This window comes from Manduca sexta, chromosome 5, assembly GCF_014839805.1.
Source record: "Manduca sexta isolate Smith_Timp_Sample1 chromosome 5, JHU_Msex_v1.0, whole genome shotgun sequence".
Classification (NCBI taxonomy): Eukaryota; Metazoa; Arthropoda; class Insecta; order Lepidoptera; family Sphingidae; genus Manduca; species Manduca sexta.
In genome coordinates, this window is record NC_051119.1 from 7,348,098 (window position 1) to 7,371,403 (window position 23,306).

At 34.8% G+C, this 23,306-nt stretch overlaps 1 protein-coding gene across 1 annotated transcript; it reads left to right on the forward strand.

Annotated features, from left to right (window-relative positions):
• Window positions 1–728: 728 nt before the first annotated feature.
• On the forward strand, window positions 729–8,121 carry LOC115444624 (ATP-sensitive inward rectifier potassium channel 10). Its single transcript, XM_030170470.2, has 9 exons — window positions 729–1,435; window positions 2,626–2,752; window positions 3,364–3,552; window positions 4,347–4,418; window positions 4,829–4,936; window positions 5,405–5,511; window positions 6,191–6,343; window positions 6,834–6,953; window positions 7,677–8,121. The coding sequence occupies exons 1-9, from the start codon at window positions 909–911 to the stop codon at window positions 8,005–8,007; spliced, it is 1,734 nt and encodes a 577-aa protein (XP_030026330.1). The 5' UTR covers window positions 729–908; the 3' UTR covers window positions 8,008–8,121.
• Window positions 8,122–23,306: the final 15,185 nt, after the last annotated feature.

Consider the following 23,306-nt stretch of genomic DNA (forward strand, 5'->3'; position numbering starts at 1 on the left):
ATTTACTTTGGTATCAGAGCACATACATATAGGATTAAATGCCGAGAAAAAAACACCCTGTTCTTAATAATTACTTTAATAATTAATTGAATCAAAATTAACTAAAACTACGTCGTTACAAAAAATACATCTTACTCTCCTGATTACGCACTAGCCATCTTGTCTCCTATCCCCTTTCTCTGTCTGTCTCATATATCCCTCTCACTCCCGCAAATCACGTTCCATTTCCCACATACATTTGTCACTACTTTTATTTTACCACTGTTTTCTCATTAGTTCACATATTCGTTCAACAGGTAAAAGAAACACACACACCAACGCACATCACGAATTTATCACCGAAGGGTAGCCAGAGGCGCAACCAGGGCACCTATTTTTCGCCAAGTATGTTCCGTCCCATGATGTGATAGGGGACGAGCCTATCGCAATATCGGGCACAAATTTCAGACTCCGGGTTGATACTGAGCAGAAAAATCCAAATATCAATGCCGCAGACCGGGATTCGAACCCATGACTTCAGAGCGCTGCCGTACCACGCATGCAGTACAAGTCCGCTAAAAGAACGTTACTAGAAATCTCATTTCAAAATCGACCTAAATTATCTCAAAGAAATATGACATAAAAATATTTGCAAAGACATTCTAGGACATAGCGCGACTGAACATAACAATACGTTTATCTATGTCAGGATAAAGGTGGGAACCTTATCTTTAAGATAAAGACACTGACTGATATGTTACAGAGCTCCATTCATTACAAAGTGAACAAGTGTCGTGTGATGTAAAATTTAAAAATAATAACAAATTATGGAAACGTGCACGTGGTGTTATATTTTCTGATATTGGCAAATTACTGACGAACATTCCAGATTACTACGTTAAGAATCCTAATAGCAAATCTCTGGAATCATGGAAATCGAACCAGAGAGACGAGGCAGCAGGAGCAGGGCTCTAGAAAGATCCCTCAGCTACTCAGAAGCCATTGGCAACTGGTCTGGTAGGTCTTCTATAGAAATCCCAAGTATGGTGAACACAGACGTCTACGCAAACGAAGAACTGAAGAAACACTACCGCATCTCTCAAACATACGTCGAAGGCAAAGAGATCAGTTTCCCTTCAGCCGGTGCGTATATCGATATGAACGAGATACCAGCTAAAGTCGAAGTGTTGGCTTCCTCCCAGTACTCTAGTGAAGACGAACAAACTGACTCTGGACTAGTCATGACCATAGATGTAGAAGAAAGTATCAGGAGTTCTGAAGTGAAACCTCTTTCTGACGCGTCTACTCAACCTATGGTCAGTTCGGAGGTAACTACCGATATTTATGATAGGATTGAGGTTGCTGATAGTATATTTGATGAAAGGACCATTGGACCGTCAGCAGTTGGGTATTCGACGCCTTATAGCAAGAGAAAGCGGAGGAGCAGTAGGCATAGGTAAGTTATATTAATTAATTAATCTATTCCCAGTTCATAGCTTGTAAACTAATTAGACGGAAGGAGCGACTATGAAAGGAATTATTAGTTGATGGAAATTATATGCTATTTGAATATTATTTCAAAATATATGTAAATAAAATTTTCATTAATAAAAAAGACTTTAGATATCTTGGAAAAATTATATTCAAGAATTTGCTAGTGGCATTTTTATTCTATTTGATTCTGTTTCTCGATTGCCCTTTTTGAGGCCTTCAATATTTTATATGACACAAATAAATAATATTGTTTCTGTAATGATTCATATCGATATTCGATACTATCTTAGATAAGATTATTTACTGTGTGAAATCACCGTTTAAACAGAAACTGACAATAACAAAACCCAATTTTGTAATCAATTCATCTAAGTAGAAATGACACAAAAATATTCTTGGTTCTAAGCAATATAAAAATGAGTTTATAAGTGTGTCACGCTAAATTGGATGCTTTATCGGCTTTAAAGAAAGGAATCAAGATGAGAAACGGAAGGGGTTGAGTTACGGAAATTCCTCTCATCACAAAACGCAACAGGAAACTGCCACTTCATAATACTATAGATGTTATATTAGAAACTAGAGGACCGGCATACGTTGTCTTGTCACAAGCCGCCTTCTGCTTAGACCACGTTTTATGACGACTACGTTCAACTATTTTGGATCTAGATAATAATAGCTTACGAGTCCAATACTATTTTTCAAATTGGACCCAATCAAAGACTCTCACAAAATTGTATCAAAGTTTTATTGAGGTTACCATGTACGAAATATGTTTTCGAAACAAAAATACCAATTTTGATTTTTTTATATTTTACCTGTTATTTTGGGGGTCGCAATTTTTTTAACCAACCCTGTAAAGCGAACAAAACAAAATCTTAGGCTGGGCAAAGTATGACTAGTTTTCTGTTTCATATCATCCTGGAGTCCAGACTCCTAACACTCAATTCCAGAAATGCCGAGCAGATTAGCCTAGTAGGTTGCACTAGTCTCGCCGCATATTACGATGGACCTAACAGCTGACGAGGTGTATATCATACCCCTGCCTACCTATAAAAAGGAAAAAACACGTGACATTATGTCACGAAGAATTTGATGCAAGCATATTTTACACACCCTCTTTCTACCAGGCTTTTAACAACTCATTGGTTCTAGGCGGAGACCAGGTCGACCAACGCGCTCTAGACGAGCTGTGTACAAGAATGGCGATGAAAATGTACCCATCCGCAGAAATATTCCAGCAAAGTCTATTAAATACATGAGAGATCTCGTTAACACTGTGGTAAGACATTTTGTACCATTTTACTTAAAACGAAGTGACAATATTATGATATCCAGAAGCCTAATAATCTGTAACAACTATAACATTGGATTTTTTCACGAGAAAGAAAGAGACCAGACTTTCGATGTTATATTAGGCTTCAAATTATCTCGTCGTATACTCTTTCAAATGTTGCAGAAATAATTTGTCTCAGCTTTTACGAAAAACGACTGCTTAAAATATTTCTTGAAGATCCAATTTGATATGGGAATGGTATCAATAATATCTAGGAGCGTAAGGAGACAACGTGTAGTCGATAGCACAGCTTATTCCTAACGGAGGGACTACAATAAATACGCTCGATAATATACGCTACTGTAAGCAACTGAAGCGATTTTGATTAAAATCAAAATACTGACTACAGAAATACTTTCACAAAGCTATTACCAACCAACTGACCGGTACAATGACTAACCGCCTCGTTCTGTAAAGCGTTTAGTGTTTTGTACCTAAAAGTGTTACAAACACACTCACAATAATAATGAAGTATTAACACTATAGTATCCAGGACCTACCGAGTTACAGTCTAACTCCTTTGATCAACAAAGCGACATAACAGTAATTCTTTACAGATTAACAGCAAATGGCGCTTCATCATACTCCTGATGGTGATAGCGCATTTCGTGTTCTGGTTCATCTTTGCCGCTATATGGTATGCAGTGGCAACGTCATACGCTGATGATATAGGAGACGGGAAGGAGCACTGTGTTACTGGTACTTCGTCCTTCGCTGGCCTGCTCTTGATGACGGTTGAAACTCAGGTATAGTTTTTTATCGTTTCACAGTAAAGTACACTGCTCCTTATGGTGAATGGAAGATATTGACAACCTTGATGATTATCCCTGGCCAGTCGAAACAATTATGCAGGGTTGTTGAAGTCGGTATACATAAAGTACATTTAGCTAAGCAAGGGCTAGGTGACATATTAAGTTTTCCCTGAGACTCGCCGAGCTTCACTGCTCGGTGTCATAAAATGCGTGCCACTACTGATCCTGGCTTACAGCAGTTGTAGTGGTGGGTGTGAGGGCGGGAAAGTCTCGTGTAAGCAAGGGCTAGACCTCACCGGTGGTGTTTCTGACACACTATCTTTTTATTTCCGCTTACCTGCCAGCCCGAGCTGGGTTTATTTTACCTTGGATTTTTTAAATTTATTTTTAAAAATGTCAAATTTAAAATGTCCGTATCTATAAATTATTCAAATGTAATTTAGTAATAACCATTATTATAACTTGTTATAACGTATCATGAGTACAAGTTTGTTCGCCTGCCTGATAAATTAAGTATTTTATTTATTACAGGTTATTATTAAATTAATAAAAATATATAAAAAATTATAACACTAGATTTCATGAAAATTAATTAAATTTAAAGTCTTTCCTCGAGATATTGCTCCAATGCGGACTATTCTTCCAGCATAAATAGGATTTTATCAATTCTACAAATTGTCTATACAAAAAAATATCGATCCGCTGCGCTGTTGGCGCGTGAAAGCAATAAAACATAAACCAACAAAAACACTTTTCCTCTTATATTAGCATGGTACTCTTTATTACAGATGACCATTGGCTATGGAGTGAGATATCCCAACGAAGAATGTCCTGAAGCTATAATTATCATGGTATTTGAGGTAAGTATCCTATTTTATGTCCCTTAGGTATATTTTACTATCACCGGCAAACGATTAAGTGGGTCACACTTTATTTCACAGCTACAATTCCAATAGCGCTATAGATCAGAACAAGAAAAGGCCTTAAAAAAAGAAATAAGGATTGGGAGGGTATTTTCCTTAAATTCAATTTAAATATTTATTTATTTTATACTTCATTGTAAGCCAGAGACAAAAATAATAGTACAAGAAAAAAGAAAAAAGTACGAGCGGTGTGCTTTTCGCAGAAGGCAATCTCTTACAGACAACCATGGAATGGATATTAGAGAACATGGAAAAAATATTGTCAATTTTCCTGTGATAGTGTCAGTAGGTCTTCAGATCGAGTTTACCACCATTGGAGAGTATCTTAAATTCCTATGTAATTTCAGATTGTAGCCGGCACTGCGCTATCCGGAGGTCTCTCTAGTTTGCTATTCACTAAACTCGTGAGACCAAATAGACACGTATCATCAGTCGGATTCAGTAAGAAAGCCACGGTAAGTTTCTTTACATTGTTCTTTTGCCCATAGTTCCATTATTTCCTGGTAAAAGTACCACAATTTTCTGACAGAAATCTTAGTTTTTACTAATTAAAAGTGAAGATTTGTAGAAATTATTAAGAAGTTTGTATTTTCATTAAAAGTAAACGCGAACAACGTTGAACGCATTGCATAAAATATTATTATAATTGCATAATAAATTGTATCCGGCACTGTTGTGACAAAAATATTACTTATAGTGCAGTACAAGGTTTAAAAATTAAGTATTGTATTGTAGGTGTAAATTTTGTTATGGATCCTTTGTTACCTGTAGTAAATAAATAAAATTTGTACATAGATCATGGTTCAATGTCATAGATGAACATAGAGGCTATTTTTAAAATCCAATAAAAGTATACAGTTCCACATTTCTTCCTTGAAATCTCGGACAAGCGAGTAATACTTGTACTTGAAGTGACTTTTTAGGTATGTATGCGAGATGGTGAACTGTGCCTTCAATTCAGGGTGTGGGATCTCCTGCATCTGAACATCGTGGGCAGCACCATCACAGCGTACATGCTAAAGCCTATAAGGTAACTTAATTTTTTAAACAAAGATGAATACACACTTTTTACCAAACAATCACAGCACAGGGTTTATCAAGGCAGTGCATAACTACTACAATATAGGGCTGATAATCATTTTATGGAAAAGCAAGACTGTTTAGCTCATAACCCTCTAAATTTTATTTTTTTATTATATTTATTATATACAAGTTCTTTATTGTAATACATCCTGCAAGCCACAATGCTAAAACCCTAAATTTTAAGAAAATTTCCACAAGATTCTCTAACGTTTAATTATTCCTTCTTATTGAATAATAGAAAGCGAGCCATCTCGTTAATGAATTTTTAGACAATATTCACCAGGTTCATTTCCGTTTTATGACTTTATGTCCCAAAATTGTAGGAGGTGAGCTATTTCGTTATTAAACCTTAAAACAATGTCCTCTAGGTTTCATAAAGTTTACTTTCAATCTTCCAGTACTTTAGAAGGCGTTTTAGTTCAGAGCTTCATTCACCAGCTGAAACTCAAAGAAGCTAAGGTTCCTTCTTAGCCCCCACACCCATGTTGTTTTTTCGTTAAAGAACCTTAAAGAATAGCATCAAGGTTCAATATTATTGATTATCCATCTTCTAGTATCACCATTTCGTTAATAAACTTTAAAAAAATGTCCTCAAGGTTTAATATGGTTTACTCTCCACCTTTCAGGACTCTAGAAGGCGAGCTAGTTCAAAACTACATTCACCAGCTGGAGCTCAAGGAAGCGAGGGCGTTCCTCCTCTGGCCTATCACTGTGGTCCATGTCATCAATGCCGAGAGCCCTCTCTACGACTTTTCTGCCCAAGACATGATCGATTACAGGTTACTGATAATACTGAAGGTGTACCCAACTAAATGGCTTAAGGGATTTTTTTGAAAAATCTTTTCTCAATGTTTTTACATTAAAGGAAATTGTGTTAAAGAATCGTGTTCCAAAGCAGTCTTAAGAATTCTTCAACTTAGATTTGCTAAAGCCCGATTTAAAGATAATTGTTACAATAAAACTTCCTACAAAATCCGACCCAAAAATCAGCCTTACAAACTAATATATATATGTATAGTTGACTTGGTCGACTAATTTTTTCCGATAAATAATAATAATAATATCAACCCTGTATTATATAGTGTCCCACTGTGGGGCACGGGCCTCCTCTACCACTAAGAGATTTTTCCAATACAATTCCAATTTCTTGTAATTTTTTTATGTTATGTCTATATTTAACATTTATAATTAATTTATATAATAAACCCGCTTTATCATTATTGTAATTTTCCAAATAACACGTAACACAAAATTTAATTTCTTTTCCAGGTTTGAGATTGTGGTGTGTTTAACTGGTTCTTCAAAGAATATGGGCACGATGACGCAGAGCAGGACCTCCTATCTATCAAAAGAAATAATATGGGGGTACAGGTTCAAGAATGTACTGCAGTAAGTATATAAGAAAGTGAATGAGATAATTGTACTAATATTATAAATGCGAAAGTTTGTGAGGATGGATGCTGTTTGTTCCTCTTTCACGAAAAAACTACTGAACGGATTTGGATGAAACAGAAACTTTATATCAGAATAATACGTAGGCTACAATTTATACTGATTTTATGTAATTTGGTCATAATAGCAATACATATCAAGTAAGTGAGAAAAAAATCCGGAAAACTCCTTCACGCCGACGAAGCCGCGAGCAAAAGCTAGTGCAATTATAAAGGTCTGTTGCATATGTTCTGAGTAAATACTGTTCGTCACATAAATATATAAACCGGCCAAATACAAAAGTCACACCGTTATAAATGGTAATAAAATTACTAGTATCCATACACTGTTTTATGGGATAACTGTCAAATATATTTATTTGAAATCTATGAAACAGACCCTTAATGTAAAATCCTAATAAAAAGAATATTTAAAACCTACAACTTCGCAGTTTCTTTATTCGTAATATTTGCTATAGCCAACAGGATTCATGAATCTTCTTGTATTGTTTGTATTCATGTGTGATAAGATCATATTTTATTGCAGCTTGCTTTGTTTAATCCATGCAGAAATATGACATTATCTTATGAAATATTCGTTTCTAATTACTTAACTATACGCTTTCCTGATTATGCTATCTAAAACAGTCTGAACAGATCTCATATCTCCATTATTTTACAGCTATTCAAAAGAACATGAAGCTTACACCATTGCTGTTGAAGACCTTGACTCCGTAGAACAAGTGGATACACCTCTCTGCAGCGCCAGCAGGTTCAAGGAGTTCGAAGAAGACATCAGGACCTCCTCAAATCTCCTCACGCCGCCCATCTCCATGACTCCTACCAACTACTCCGCTGAAGATTCATCGACGCTATCCAAAGTGGAGGGAAGTATACCGTCCTCTCCAAGTTTAAATCGCATGGGAGGAACAAGGAGGAGTTTTGGATGGAATTTCCAGAGGTTCCAGCCAGAGAAATATATTAATACTGAGATGGAACAGAAGTTGCAGTAATTACTTCATCAATTTGTATGTCGTAACCTATTTTAGAATTAGAATTAATAGTCTTTAGCCGAATTATCTATTCTTAGTGCACGTGTACTCGATAATATAAATTATTTAAAAGTATAAAACTTTTTTTCTACCTCATTAAAAAGTAGGCAATGGATTGGCTGTATGTCTAGCATTGCTGTAGTCCATGGGCGGTAGATGCTACTTACCATCAGGTGGACCAGTTGCTCGTTTGCCTACTAAGGCAATAAAAAAAAAATAGAGAAAAGAAGAGAGTATATCTCACTGTGGACAATCACACAGGTCCGTTTGAATATCTTTGGGGGAGGCCTGTCTTCAGCAGTGGACTTTATGTGGCTGATGATGATGATAATGAAATATCTCCCTAACAAAAATAGAGCATTTTAGAGTCCAGATTAATTACTTTTAATACTACTATGAAATATCTTTTTTATTACACCGAGATCAGGAACATAGATTCTTAATATAATGGGAAATTTAAATAAAGTAACAAAACCAATTAATAAGCACAAATCTACTTCTATTTTTTGTGGATTTTATTATATCAAAATGACATACCTATAGTCAGGGTAGAATCTGACGATTTCAAATTAAAGCCTTAATAAGTAAGAATAATTCTAAATTTAAAAAGTTGGACTAAATCAGAGGTATTAATGTCAAAATGGAAAAAATATTCGTCAGGTCCAATCTGACGATTTAAAATTAAAGTCTTAATCAGTAAGAATAATTTTAACCTTAAAAAATACTACTTCTTTATTTTGAAATAAAACCCAATTTTCTAGCAAGCAAGAATTGATAAGCTTCAGAACGTATTCTCGAATTGGCAGAGAATCGTTCACCCGAACCCCATTCTAAGACCCACAGAAACAAAAATCAATTACCATATATTTTACGAATCTAATAAACCACCCCCGAAACGGGGTCGTTCACACGACATGCGCGGGGTCATCGACCTCACCCCTGATGTTACTATCTATTTTTCCAACCCCAAGGGTCCGGAATCAAATATTAACAGAATGGGGATATCTAATACATTGGTGTTTTGTAAAGTCACGTTTCCATTCCCGAGGGCGCATATTCGGGATGAATTGCGTTTCGAATCTGGAAGTTGTTTAAAAAAAAATCGGTTCATGTATGAAACACTTCGACGGTCCCAAGAACAAAATCTCATCTGCAAAATGCTCTGGTTGCAGTATGCAGGTTTTTGCAGTATATCAGTAGTAATTGATATTGTAACTTAACTTCTTCAGCAAAATACTATAGTTGCAGTATGAAGGTTTTATGATAAATTCCATTTGAACCATTAGTTCTAGAATATTGGGTCATGTCAAGAGGATTTGCTATTGAATATATATATTTTGCCGGTATAGACAGTAGCCTATAAACTTTACCCGGGATCTTAAACTATCTCCATATCAAATTTCATCAAAATCCTTTTAGTAGTTTTTTGAGTTTATTGCGTTTAAACAGGCAGACTGATATAGCTTATAATCTTCCTCGATAAATGGGCTTACAACACCGAAAGAATTTTTCAATTCGAACCCGTAGTTCCCGAGATTGGCCCATTCAAACAAATAAAAAAACTACAGCTTTATGTATATAACTTCATATAAATCTCTTTAGTAGATTTTGAGAAAATCGATAACATACAGACAGAAAAGGGGAATTTGTTTTATAACATGTATATAGTATTTGGTGTGTTTATTGCTATATGATTACTAAGTTCTTGAAATTGCTTATATGTTGTTTCTTTTATAGTTTATATTAATGTTTAAATTTGTTAACCATGTTACCTTGATAACATAAGCACTAATTTTCTCAGTGTCATACTATAACAGTCTGTTCATAATAAGTGTATTTGTGAATGTTGGTACATCTTTATTTGGTAAGCACATAAGAATAATAATACTATACTAAGAAAACAGAACCAATATTAATTGTATGCGTAAACTGTTGATGTTCCTGTGTATAATAAATAAATATGTATAGATGAACTGAAATCAATAACCGTGATATAACGAACGCTCCATTAAATAACAAAGCACCATCAACTTCATCAGTCCTTTGATGGTAATTACCAGCAATGAATCGATGTCATACGCACACGTCGGACAATAACGTCAAGCCCGTATATGCTGGCGAAATCGAATAGCCGGTTATTTGGATGAGATAATGTTTTCCAGTCGCCGGAGTCCGATGGATGAGGGCGGCCCAGAACCGTCTCCTGTGGCGCTCTATGGAGGCCTATGTCCAGCAGTGGACGATTCCCGGCTGAAATGATAATTGTTTTCTAGGCCAAATAATCGATTTTAATGATAAAAAGTGCTGGAGTTTACTTACAAATCTATACTAATATTATGAATTTGAAGTGTTTGTTTGAACACGCTAATCTCAGGGACTACTGTACTGATTTAACTAGTAGGAAATTCCATTATTACTTAGTGCTATCGGCAACTTTTTATCCCAATAAATATTTATTCCAGTTAAATTTATACGCAGGTGAAGCTGTAGCCAAAACCTAGTAATTAGTCTGAGTTTAAAAATTGCTTTATTTATTGTTGTAAAATTGTTTTTAATTTGCATTAAAATAATACAAAAAATATCTAGGTAAGTATTTTGATATACATATTCTTCCCTATCATACTACCGAGGGCTTGCAAATGGGATAAATTCAGGGAAAATACAAGTGATAATTCTAAAACTATGAATCCTAAACAACGAACTCAGTATGCAAGCTATGAATTCTCCTATGATAATATTTAAATAATCGGAAACAACAAACATCCCAATTAAAATTGATAAATATTTCCATCTTTACATGCAACTATGAAACTGCTAGCTTTTGCTCGCGGCTCCTCCCGCGTTAATTTATTTGCCCAGGAGAAAACGGGGCCTATATTTTACGGTAGACTTCTAGTAATGTATTGGCGAAAACTGCATTCAATTCCATGCAGTAGTTTTTGCGTGATGCGTGTACATAGAGAGATGAAAAAATTTAAAACTGTTTTGTGGGCTTCTTTTACTCTAATAAAGACTCCACATAATACATGTACATACATACAGAAAGACAAAAATAAAAAAACTGTTAAGGCTTATCTTGTTCTAACAAATATCTTATTGGTTTTTCTTCACTGTCTATAATATACAGACATCGGCCTACAACCATTTTAATAAATGTAAAGATGACACTATTCTTTGTGATCGTAATCTTACCAATAATATAGCGAGAGTTCGTAATCATGTTTGCAACTAAACGCTAATACCGCTGAACAAATTTGAGTGAAATACGGCACATAGATAGATCAAGACTTCGAATAACATACACATCCCGTAAAAATATAACAACTCTTGCCAAAACAAGCTGAGTTTAAGAAAAAACTTCCGTATCGAAATCCAGTTAAGAATATGAAGTGATAAGCTCAGTACGACTGCCATTGAATGGGGGTGCTGCGCCGAGTGGATTAAGCGACATGATTTTACTTTTAGGGGGGTCAATTGTGACGTTTTGTCTGGCTTGCGTCCTAGATTTGATTAAAATACTACAGTATAGTATTTTCATTAGAGTCAGCGACTTTGAGGGGAGGTTCACAATTCGACCTTATATTTTTTTTAATAATAAGTTTAAATTGGGAACCTCCTTCTTTTTAAAGTGTTATTATTTTTTTTTGTTGTTAATTTAGAACTTAGTCAACAACTCCAATGTTGGTAACCACTAAATACCTATACGTAAAATTATTTTGTGTTGTTTAAAGGTAGATTAATTTTTTTTTTAAAGTTTTTGAACGTATTAGGTGCTCGTGGTCCGTTTTTGATTCTATTGAAGAAATAAACATAATAGATATCAAACATTCATACTATATATTCATTCATGTTATATGTATTATCAATTTACAACGATATTTTTAAACTATATATTGGTTAGAATTGATTACCCCACAGAACATTGTCGGCAGGCAAACGGGCGGTTTAAAACTAAGCCGTAACGCTTTGTAACATGCGCAAAAAGGTGTATTGCGTCGTAATCACTTTCGCGGCGCATGAGGGTAGAATGCAAAAATAAACAAGGATTTGTCATAAAATGCGTCATATACACTATTGAATTATTCGCAGAATAACTTGGCGGAGGATAACTTGAGTAGGATCTCAAGTAGACCCTTAATGTACTGAACTAATTATTTAACAAAGCTTAAGCTGTTATTTAAGAGCTTATTCTCAGAGTCGATGTTGTTAACTAAAAAATATTCAGTCGTCAAAATCCGTCATATGCCGACACTTAAGATATCACTTAAGATGTTGATATCCGCTTATAAAATAGCGCGACCTTAAGATGCTGACTCCAATTTGACAGCGTCAACTGGTATAAAACTGACAGTTCCTCCTTTAATTTTAGCATCAATGTTTCATAATAGTGTACTGTTGCTTGGTAACGAGTCGACAGTGGCTGCACGGCGCATAAAAAATAAATATTTAAAAAATATTCATAAAGGCCTTGAAAGTAGTATTGTTAAAATTTGGTTTTCTCCCGATGTTTTGAAGACTTTGTAGCCTTCATGGTCACGGGGGCACTCTAAAAAATTGTTTAATTTTAATATCCAATATTCACGTAAACATAAGAAACTAATAGTGTATTATTTTTTGTCTCATCACGAAGAACTGTATTAATAATACAATTATATTAATACCCTGTATTATTTACTGCCCCACTGCTGGACACGGGTCTCCTCTACTACTGAGGAATTAGGTTTTAGTCGAAAACGCTGGCCGAAGAAATTAAGTATTTATATCAAGTGCAGTAAGGGTTGATTTTTCCATGCCCGTATCAAAAAAACTATCTAGTTCTAGGCTACATAAGTCGCGAAGTTTATGCGACCTAGCCCAATATGCTACACAATGCCAGCAATGTCCACTGTCGCTATAAATAACATCGGTTTATGAGTTGGGGTGTCCTGTCAGAGGGTTGGCTCGTGTCATTTTTTACGTCAAGGGTGATATGAACTCGTGTTACAATGCCTTACTTTGTGTATTGTTGATTTCGCACGGATAAAATATATTTTTACCTATGGTAAGTTCATTAATCCAGAATTCAAGGAAATATAAAGAAAAAAATATGCGAGATAAAATTTTGATTTCAATTTCCAAACATAACTTCTTTCTTTAAAACGATCTGTGAGATTTAAAACCTTCTCCTTTTGTAGTTGGTAAATATTGATATATAATGATAAAAAGAAATAAAGGAAATTACAGAGATTTATGCTTTAATCCACGTGGGCATAGCAGTTTACTAGACTTCACAATATGTGTTCTTTAGTAGAAATATTACGTTCGCTTTTATCATTAAAGTCAAATGTTTTTATACCATTTTACATCACGGTCTGTAGCAAAGATAGCTTGCTACAATTATTACTACTAATAGAAAACAGAAAAATATATGTAGGACATAACATTAACGTTTCTAAAAAGGCATCTTAGCGACGACTCTAGGTAGCTAATCCTAGAATCCCCCCCCAAGGTAATTCTTCTGCGGTCAGTCTCCACACCAAATGCACGCCCATGTATTAGGGGACATTTGTCGCGCCCCTATGTACACAGTTAAGTGTGTATACCTCATGGTAGCCAATTCACATTGAGGCCTATGAGGTCTCGCGAACATTTCCTGGCCTCCCCTTCTCCCATCCTAAGAGGGTTCCTTCTCCTTTCCCCACAGTTCCTTCAGCTATCCCCTCCCAATTTTCCTCCAGGGCTCTGCAATTGCTAAGCCAATGGATTCCAGTATTACGTTCGCTGTTTCCCCTCACATACTTCTCCAGATAACGCCACTCAACTTTCTTCTAGAACCCTGCAGTTGCTAAGCCGAGGGATTCTAGTATCACATTTGCAGTTTTCCCCCGATGTTGCGGGGTCCGATACAAAAAAAAACCGAATAACCGAAAGCGAATTTCTCGATACCGAACTTCGATCACACCCCAGACGGGGCGACACACCATCATTATCGTAAATAACTGCACAAGGGTGACGTGAGGGGGATACGTATGCTTTCCATTCTCATGTTATTGTTAGATTTTGAAATTATTGATTCGACATTATCAAGCGATTGTACAAATTGTCTGAACAAATTCAGTTGTTATCAGAGGCATTAAACTGTAGTTATGTTTGCACATTAAATTGCATTCAGTTTATTTAGAAGTGACTAATTGAAACAATAATGTGACTTATGTTTATTAAGTATACTTTAATTTTAGTGTATTTGAAAAATTATAACAAAAAAAAAATATTAATCGAATTACAATTTACAAGTAAGTCAAGAAACTAATTTCCAGGAACAGGGTAATATATAACTAGCAATTTCATTTACATGAACATTAAGATACCTACTATGGTTTAGACTTCAGTTTTAGTAATTTATGTTGAACTACATGTTTTTCGCGGCTTCGCCTCTGTGAAAAGTCTTTCTCCCTATAAAAGTCACTAAATCACTGTAACAATTCATAGCGTCACTGGTACGACACAAGTGCCATATATCTCAGATATTAGATTATAAAATTGCATTGTTTACTAAGGAAGCATATTAGCGGGATAAAAAGTAAGTGTAAATTCAGGATATGGTCTATCCCTGTGCCGAATTTCATCCAACCAAAATAAAATAAAATCAAATATTACGGACTGACTTGACAAGGGACATTGATACATTCAGTTATGTAATATTTTTTCATTTATAATGCAACCTTTTTTATAAATCACATATGTTTTTTATTCAAGATAAGGACATCTATGATTAATATGTTTGCTCATATAACTTACAATAGAATATGATAGATCCGTTCCGCTGTTTCTACGTTTACTTACAAATATTTCCCAATCTTTCGAATTTATTGTATTATTAAGATAAGAAGTAAAATAGCAGTGGTGAAGGGTCCATATAACCCGATTCCTACTGGCTCCCTTTATGTAGAGTTTATGTAGAATCTTATTATCATAATTTATTAAGCGGCGATAGCCTAGTTGGGTGTGGAACGGACTGCCAAGACGAACGTCCGTAGGTTCAAATCCCAAGGGCACACACCTCTGACTTTTCCTAAATCATGTGTGTATTCTTTGTGAATTTATCGTTCGCTTTAACGGTGAAGGAAAACATCGTGAGGAAACCTGCACATCTGAGAAGTTCTCTATAGAAATTTCGAAAGTGTGTGAAGTCTACCAATCCGCACTAGGTCCGCGTGGTGGACTAAGGCCTAATCCCTCTCAGTAGTAGAGGAGGCCCGTGCTCAGCAGTGGGCAAGTATATAATACAGGGCTGATATTATTATTATCATTAGAATGATTTGCATACCGCATTTATGCATACTAGTACCTACATGTTGTGCCGGTTTCCTTTTCGGAAAATTTAACCTTTCGCCTCTGTAAAATAACAAGATGTAATCAGATTGCAGTAGTGTGCCAAGCTCCAACCTTACTGGCTGTATGCTATCCAAAAAAACGCACCATAACGACACATAGTGTCGATTTATATGTATTCGAATGTCTACCAAGTTGGCAAGAACATATTTCTAATATACAAGGTCCTTTTAGCATTGCGTTACTAAATGAAAACACATACTAATCTACTTGGAAATAACACTTTACAATAAGTTACTTAAGCCGTAGATGTGAAACAACAAAGTGTAAGTTTAGAACAAAATAAATATTAATACAAAATAATTTTAATTTTACGCGCCTTAATGCAACTACTACTAGTGTACGAGAATGCGTCGCAGCGACATCACACTTTCAGTCAGAAATAAATTCACGCATAAGCCATATTCGCAATAAACTACAAAATGATAAAAAAATCTGAAAATGGATAATTTTTAGCACAATATCAGAAAAGGTGAAGACGAGTATGTGGTTTCATTTAGTAACGTAATGTCAAAATGGCCCTGTATATAAACTAAATTGCATTTGAATTTAACATTTAGGACACCACCACCACTTCATCATACAAACCTAACGTAAAAAGCCTGCTGTATCAGCTTGAGAGACTTCTGGGGATCAAATCCTCAAGATTCATCATCAAGAAACTTCTGGAACTTTCAGCAGTAGTCTCACTGCTGAATATAGGCTTCTCTTAAAGATTTCCATTTCTTCCATTTCCATTACTGCGACCTTTACCAAGCGTATTTGTCTTTCAAGGTTGCCTAACTATTTCTTTCTTTTAAGGTCTAAAATGCATCTATGATTCTAATATTATGGATGTTTATGAGCGGTAGAAACCAGTTCACAATACATGACTCGCTTACCAATTTGTTATAAAAATAAATCTATATCTACCTCAATAAGGTTACTAATCGAATAAACTACTTGCTCGTTTGCTAACTTATGCTTTATAAAACTATAATTTAGACTGTTCCGGTGACATAGTTGTATGTCTGCAGCAGGTCTCGGAAAAGTGATATTGGGTTCTTCTACTCAGTATCAGCCCGGAATCTGGAATTTGCGTCCGATATGGCGATAGGCCTATCACATCATGGGTTAGAATACATGGCGGAAAGTGGATGCACTAGTTGCGCCTCTGCCTACCCCTTCGGGAATGAAAGGCGTGAGTGTGTCTATTTTTATATAATTCATCATGGAATGTATCCAAGCATTCTACTATTAAAGTAATATTATTTAAACTGTATAATACAAACAACTGGTTTGACTAGTATATATTGTTCGTACAATGACGTAACAATATCGCAAGCCATGCTAACTTCGTGCGTAAGCAGCTGATCTATTTAAGAGGCAATATTCAATGTCCTTTAAGTCTTTACCTTTAATTTCTTATTTTTTTTAGTTATTAGATCACATTTCATTATCCTATCTTCATGACTGACTGTATCTCTGGGTTGAATTTTATTCACTGTCTTCCCGAAATGTATGCGTTGAATCAATTACAGAATAAATCTATATGCAAATTCCAAAAAAAAACAACTTTACATCATTAAAACGTCTGACTTCGCTAATTGTTGTAATTTTTTGTTTTAATTTTGCATTCTAAAAGTAACTTAATTGTTATTTATCATTTACCAACAACGTACATTTCGGGAACACAGTGAATTTTAACTCCACTTTTTATCAGTATTGGAATCTTTGATAAGGAGGTAAAAATGAAAGAGTTTGTTATTTTTTTTTTATATATTTAGAACAAGAAATGTATAGTTACAACCATTGAGGATTTTACATATCATATTGTAAAACCTATTGTATAAAGTGAAGAAGAATGACGTTTCAATATTTTTTTTTTTTGTATTTATTTATTATACAAATTAATTATAGACACATAAATTACGTGGAAAATATTATTCGAATACTTAAAAACCAGGCAAGTAATCGCTACAGATTTAAATATTCGGTTATTAAATGCTTAATTTTAGGAATGAGTATTTTCGAAACCGCCTATCCATGAAAGAAATATGGCGTGTGTGGACCTCCCATTGTATTATTGAAAATTCCACCCACGCCCACAAACCATCTTAAATTATACAGAACAACATTTAAACTATAAGAGCTGCTCTAAAACCGTCAACTGTCAGCGAATCAAAAATATCCACATTTTTAACTCCACTCAAAACGTCAGACACCCTGACTTTAGCCACGATTTGTCAGAACCTCTTGGACATTTCCATCTAACATAATAGTGTTCGTAATTTTACTTTATTTATAGAACACAATGCCCACGCAAAACTAATATTAGTTAACGGCTGTCCTTGCGCTTATCCCATTGCGTAGCGCTTCACCGAGAATTATTCATCCGGGTTTCTATAAGCGTAGCGCTCTTTACGCTTCACCCATAATTATTCCAACACTTAAAGCGGAAACGTCCAAGAGTGTCACAGTTTCAGCGCTCTCTTATGGACTACTGTTTTGTTGTGCAACATAATGTTTTTTCACATAAGCTATAGAGGTATTATTTAAAACGACACAATAATTATATAGAAATACCTATGTTTTAGGTACATTAATAACTAAATCGGTTAATACCATCAACACATAGACACCTACCGCTTAATTTTATTAATAATTCATAAAAAGACAAAAACGAAATTTCATTAACATTGACATGCGTTTGAGAACCGGAAGATCATTTTTTTGTATTTTTTTTTTTTATTTTTGTCTATACTTTTATAAAATACGTTTTGTATCAAAGTGGAGTCAGCTAGCAAAAACAAGGAAAATGGCTGACCTTTTTATTTTATTATTTAGTTTTTTTTTTTATAAATATCATTGCTTTTTCTAGTACTTAACTTTGGAGTCGGTAAAATACTTACTGAATACTTAATTTTTGAGATTCTTATCTTACGATGCATTTTACTAATTTATCCACTATGCTTAATCCAAGTCGGATTGGATGATTTGGTTTGGTCATGCTCGGGTCTATGTGCCTTATTCAAAACTACGAGAGGACCATTTTCAAACTATCACGCCGTGTCAATGACAAATTCGATGTATCACACTGGCTATTCATTTCGCCCATTATCGACGGATGGCTTTGGCGTTAAAGGTGAATTTCCTTTGCAATCTTTTTTCTCCTCTGCAAGGATTCTGACGTCAGAAGTTAACGTATGTAAAATCCGCGTATAAATTCCACACGTTTAAAAACGTACAATTTCTTTTATAAAGAATCATATTTTGGATCTAGTGATACTACGAATGACGCATCCGCGAGAAAGAGGTCGAGCCATACATAAATTGAAACCGCGTATAAGAAGGTTCGCGGTAACGATACACCGAATCTGACAAATGGCAATCAGGCGTGATACCGAAACTTTTATATGTCTGTACATCGTTTTATATATATGTGCTAACAGTACTAGGATTATCACATACTACTCTGCAATCGGTTGGTTCCCATTGAGTGAGATATTAAATCGATTGATCGACTAAATGCAGTTAACGATTTTAAAATTGGAATTTTGCACGCACTAGTGACCATACGGGACTTATATTTGGCATTATTTAATGAGTAATTCAAAGCACCCAAATGGATCTAAGATGTGTATAGCTAAGAACTATTATGAAATTCACACATAATATGATACTATTTGTGGGACCAATCACAACTGGTACGCTTAACGAGTGATTAAATTACTCTTATATTAATTTTGTAGCACTCGACCTATATAACTGGCACATGTGACTTATCAATAAGTTATCCAAAATAGTGTGTTTGGTCCCAAGGCGTGCGGGACTAATCACACTGACCAATGACACGCCAACGCACAGCTTCACTTCAAAGCGTGATATGTGGCTTTTTGAATTGTCACTTTGTTCTACAATAGTAATTATATTGTCGCCAATACTCGTAGTTAGACTACAAATGTGATCTTTAATGTGATTGCTAGTGTTGTAGCATAGTGTGCTGTCACTGATATAAATATAGTGTTGTGCCTTTATCGATATGTATTTGTTATGACTTAATCGACAATAGTGCTGTGCTAACTCGACTTTGCAACGTGCCATTGACATTTGAGTGCATTGTGTGATTATGCCTCAGTCAACAAGTGTTATGTATTTATGCCATGGTCAATCGTGTTTATGGTTATCGATAAGTGATGTCCCATTGAATAGTTTTAGTCGATATAGTGTATACGTAGTCGATAATCGATAAACAAAATGGCAACCAACATTGCATTTAGAGGAATCAACACCGAAACGAATACTAGTAAATAGACAGTGAAATTGATATCATATGATATTTTACTTTTAAATTCGAAACTATTGGTTATAATATATTTTTTTTATTTATAATTCGCTTACCCGAAGCCTGGACCGTTGCCGTTTGATGTTCCTTTACGTGTTTATTGAAAAAATTGTTATTTACCCCCCATTCTACTTAGGCTCATCCGGGGAAAACTGGACTTTCACTGTCTATAGGAGGGGTGGCTGTGCTGGCTTTTGGGATTCAGCGTCTTAGTGCCTGCAATTTAGATTCAATTTTCATTGCTAATTTGGACAAGACTAGTCCTATCAATACAATTATCAAGCGTATTCGTTAATTAAAAATCTCGCATTGCGAGCAAACTTTGCACTGAGGGTACCTCATCTAAAAAGGTGTCCCAAGAATCAGCACAACGCACCATAATTAGGTGACGATGATCAAAGGATAGCTACAAGGTTTCGAAGGCTGTATCTATAATATTTACAAACAAACATCTCCAAAATACACGAGGAAGTACGGCATGAGCAATTTCTATTATAGTACAGCCTTGAAGTACCAAAGTGCATACTAAACATTTCAAGTAAATAGTAACAATTAGTCGATGTTTCGTTTTATTACACTGGTATATTTCTATCGATTGTAAAATCGATTTTAAATTCTTTTAATCGTTATGGTTAACTGTATTAGAATCAATTTTATGATTAGTTAAACGTATTGTATATACTATTAAAAATGTTGATGTAAAATATTGTAGATTCGATTCTGAAAAACGGTATTACAGTTTCCATCTAACATTATTTTAATACTATTGATCGATTAATACAATCAATATTGTAAAATCGATTTTACAATTATTCGAAACGTCGTTAAAATCGATATATTGAGCACAGACCGACGTTTGATGTTGCAGAAATACGTCCACGTGTAAACCTTATTTTATGGAAGATTTATTTCTCCTTTGTGTCTTATGAAATAGCGAGTGCCACGATCGCTTTTATTTGTGCTGCGATCGAGTTAGCCATTCTTACATATCACACGTTCACAGGATTGCCGGGCAATGGAAGAGGCCCACTTATAATGGTAATCAATTTGCCTTTAGAAAAAACCACGTTACTTTGGTATCTTCCCAGGAAATAGGATTAAAAATTTCCTAAACATTTTATTTGCCACTGAGCCTTTAATTTTGCAAGGGCATCTCTAGTTTATCCATTCTGTCTCAGTGTTTTTCCGGCATTCATTTTAGAAGATAGCAAGATCTCTATATTTAGATTTTCTTCCAAAACAGTAGAACTTTCCACTACCTGGCAACCCCACTTCACATACACTATTTCCTACCATTTCTGACGGACAATCCACGCAACATATTTTCAATTGATTTACTTATTAATTATGGGCTATTAACCGTCTTTGTACGGATGATCACGTTTTCCGATCAAGGGACACGGAAACCAACGATTCTCATATAGAAGAGTACGTATGGGGAGGCATGTTGCCGATATAAAACACACGCATGATATTACATTAAATATTGCTTTTGTTTTAATTATTATACATTAACATTACGGGGCTAGGACAGCCTTGTCCAAAATCTAATATGGACAGATTTTTTTTCGTCACGTCAAAGACAAAGCTAAATGTCTAATGATGTGACAGCTTTAAAACCTAGCAGCTAGTCAGTTTGCAAGTCTAGCTTTGAGCAACTTTACATCCCGTTAATTTCTTTTGAAGAAATTAAACACTTCACGTATTTTCAACCCGGAATCCCTTCGACAAAAGTCATATTTTATTTCCGTGTCCCAAGATACCACTTATCTCATTATTCATTATTTTACCTTTAATTTTAGATCAATCGTCACGTGTTATTTTTAAACTTTACTTTTTGCTAATTTCACAGCCACATTAAATTAGCCTATGCGTTTTAGTATTGTTTCTGTGTTGCCAATTATTTTTTTTCACTATAATTAGTATTTTTTCATAAAAAATGCATTAAAACACCTTTCAAAAAGTAGCAGTTATGCTATTGGTTATTTTTGATTGTCCCTTCCATGGGGTTCGACAAAAGTAGCAACCACAACCCTAACGTAGATTTTGTAGATTTATCGGGCCGGCGGAGTTTTACCCGCTGTTACATTTTGTACAATTTTTATCACATGTCGTTCCGCAAATAAATGTCTGCAAAGGATAAAAATTGTAAAACTAATTTTCTTTGTAGCAACCCAGTGTACTAATGTCAAGCGTGTTTAAAATGGAATTATCCGAATTTATAACCATTTGACAATTTACTCTTGAATATACTGGGACGCCATACCTCACTTTTATAATTACATAATCGGAATATTTGCAATATGATTTCAAAATTAATTATTTTCATTCATAAATCGCTCAAAATTGTATTTTATATTAAATCTATATTTTTTATCCAGTCTTTAAACGTCAAATGGTTAAGCATCGAGATAATGAAACTTTTTAGAAAATGGTGTTCCGTAGACACGTACACTGGCCAGCATTACCTGCAACGGGTAAATCTCCGACGGCATAGTTGGTGGAACGTTTCCTTGCAATCCCTTAAAACTATGAAGATATGATTTACAGTATTTTTAAATATACATATAAAAATATTACAGTTAACGTGTTCGGTTTAACACTCACAATATTTATTGCTTTACCAGTTTACTTTACTAAACGGACAATGTCCTCTATACTATTGAGCACTATTTTACCGAAAGACGACAGGGTGGCCATTTTCTGGAATTTCGGGATATTTTAACCGAGTTTTAGGGAGAGTGATCGTTGTTAAATCGGAGTGTACGTTTTGGAAAAAAAAAATTTTTTTTGATTGATATTTTTGCAAAAAGTGGCCACCCTGGTAATGGGCCAATGAAACGTTCCCCCAACTGGCATCACCTAACCATAGCCTTAACACAACGTCCAAAATATTTGCATTTTGATACATTTTATTTATTATCTAAAAAGTCGATGAGTTAAACGATTTGGTGTTTTATGTTTCGATCATAGACGCGTGGCCGCGCCATTTTTATCCATAGATAAAAAATAATACACAAGGTTTTACGCAAAAAAAAACTTTGCAAGTCCACCCATCCTTAGATTAATTGCCCTTTACATTTCTCTAATAAATAAATCAATTCGTCTTATAATATTACGATGCAAAGACGATCTATACATATCGATAAAACTGCAACTTCATTATAGTGTTGTCTTTTATCGATACCTACAAATCCATCGACTCGCACCGCCAAATTATACAAGTTAACACACCTACATAAATACAATGAAAAATACAAGAAAATTGCACGTAAATTAATGATAGATAATATAATGTACTTAATTAAGAAATTATTATTAAACTACACCCAACATTATGGTAACTTCAACTATTGAAAATATTATAATATTACATATTATTATACGAACATTTTTGAGTTAGGCGTTTTAGTAATCATCATATGCATTGCGTAACTCGGCTAAATCATTTATCTCTTGACTAGAACTCGGAAAAATATTTTAAAGCCGTAACCTAAAAGTTGAGGCTTCGACAACAAAACCGACCAGGTATGACAAAACGCCTAACTCCAAATCAAGAAAACAC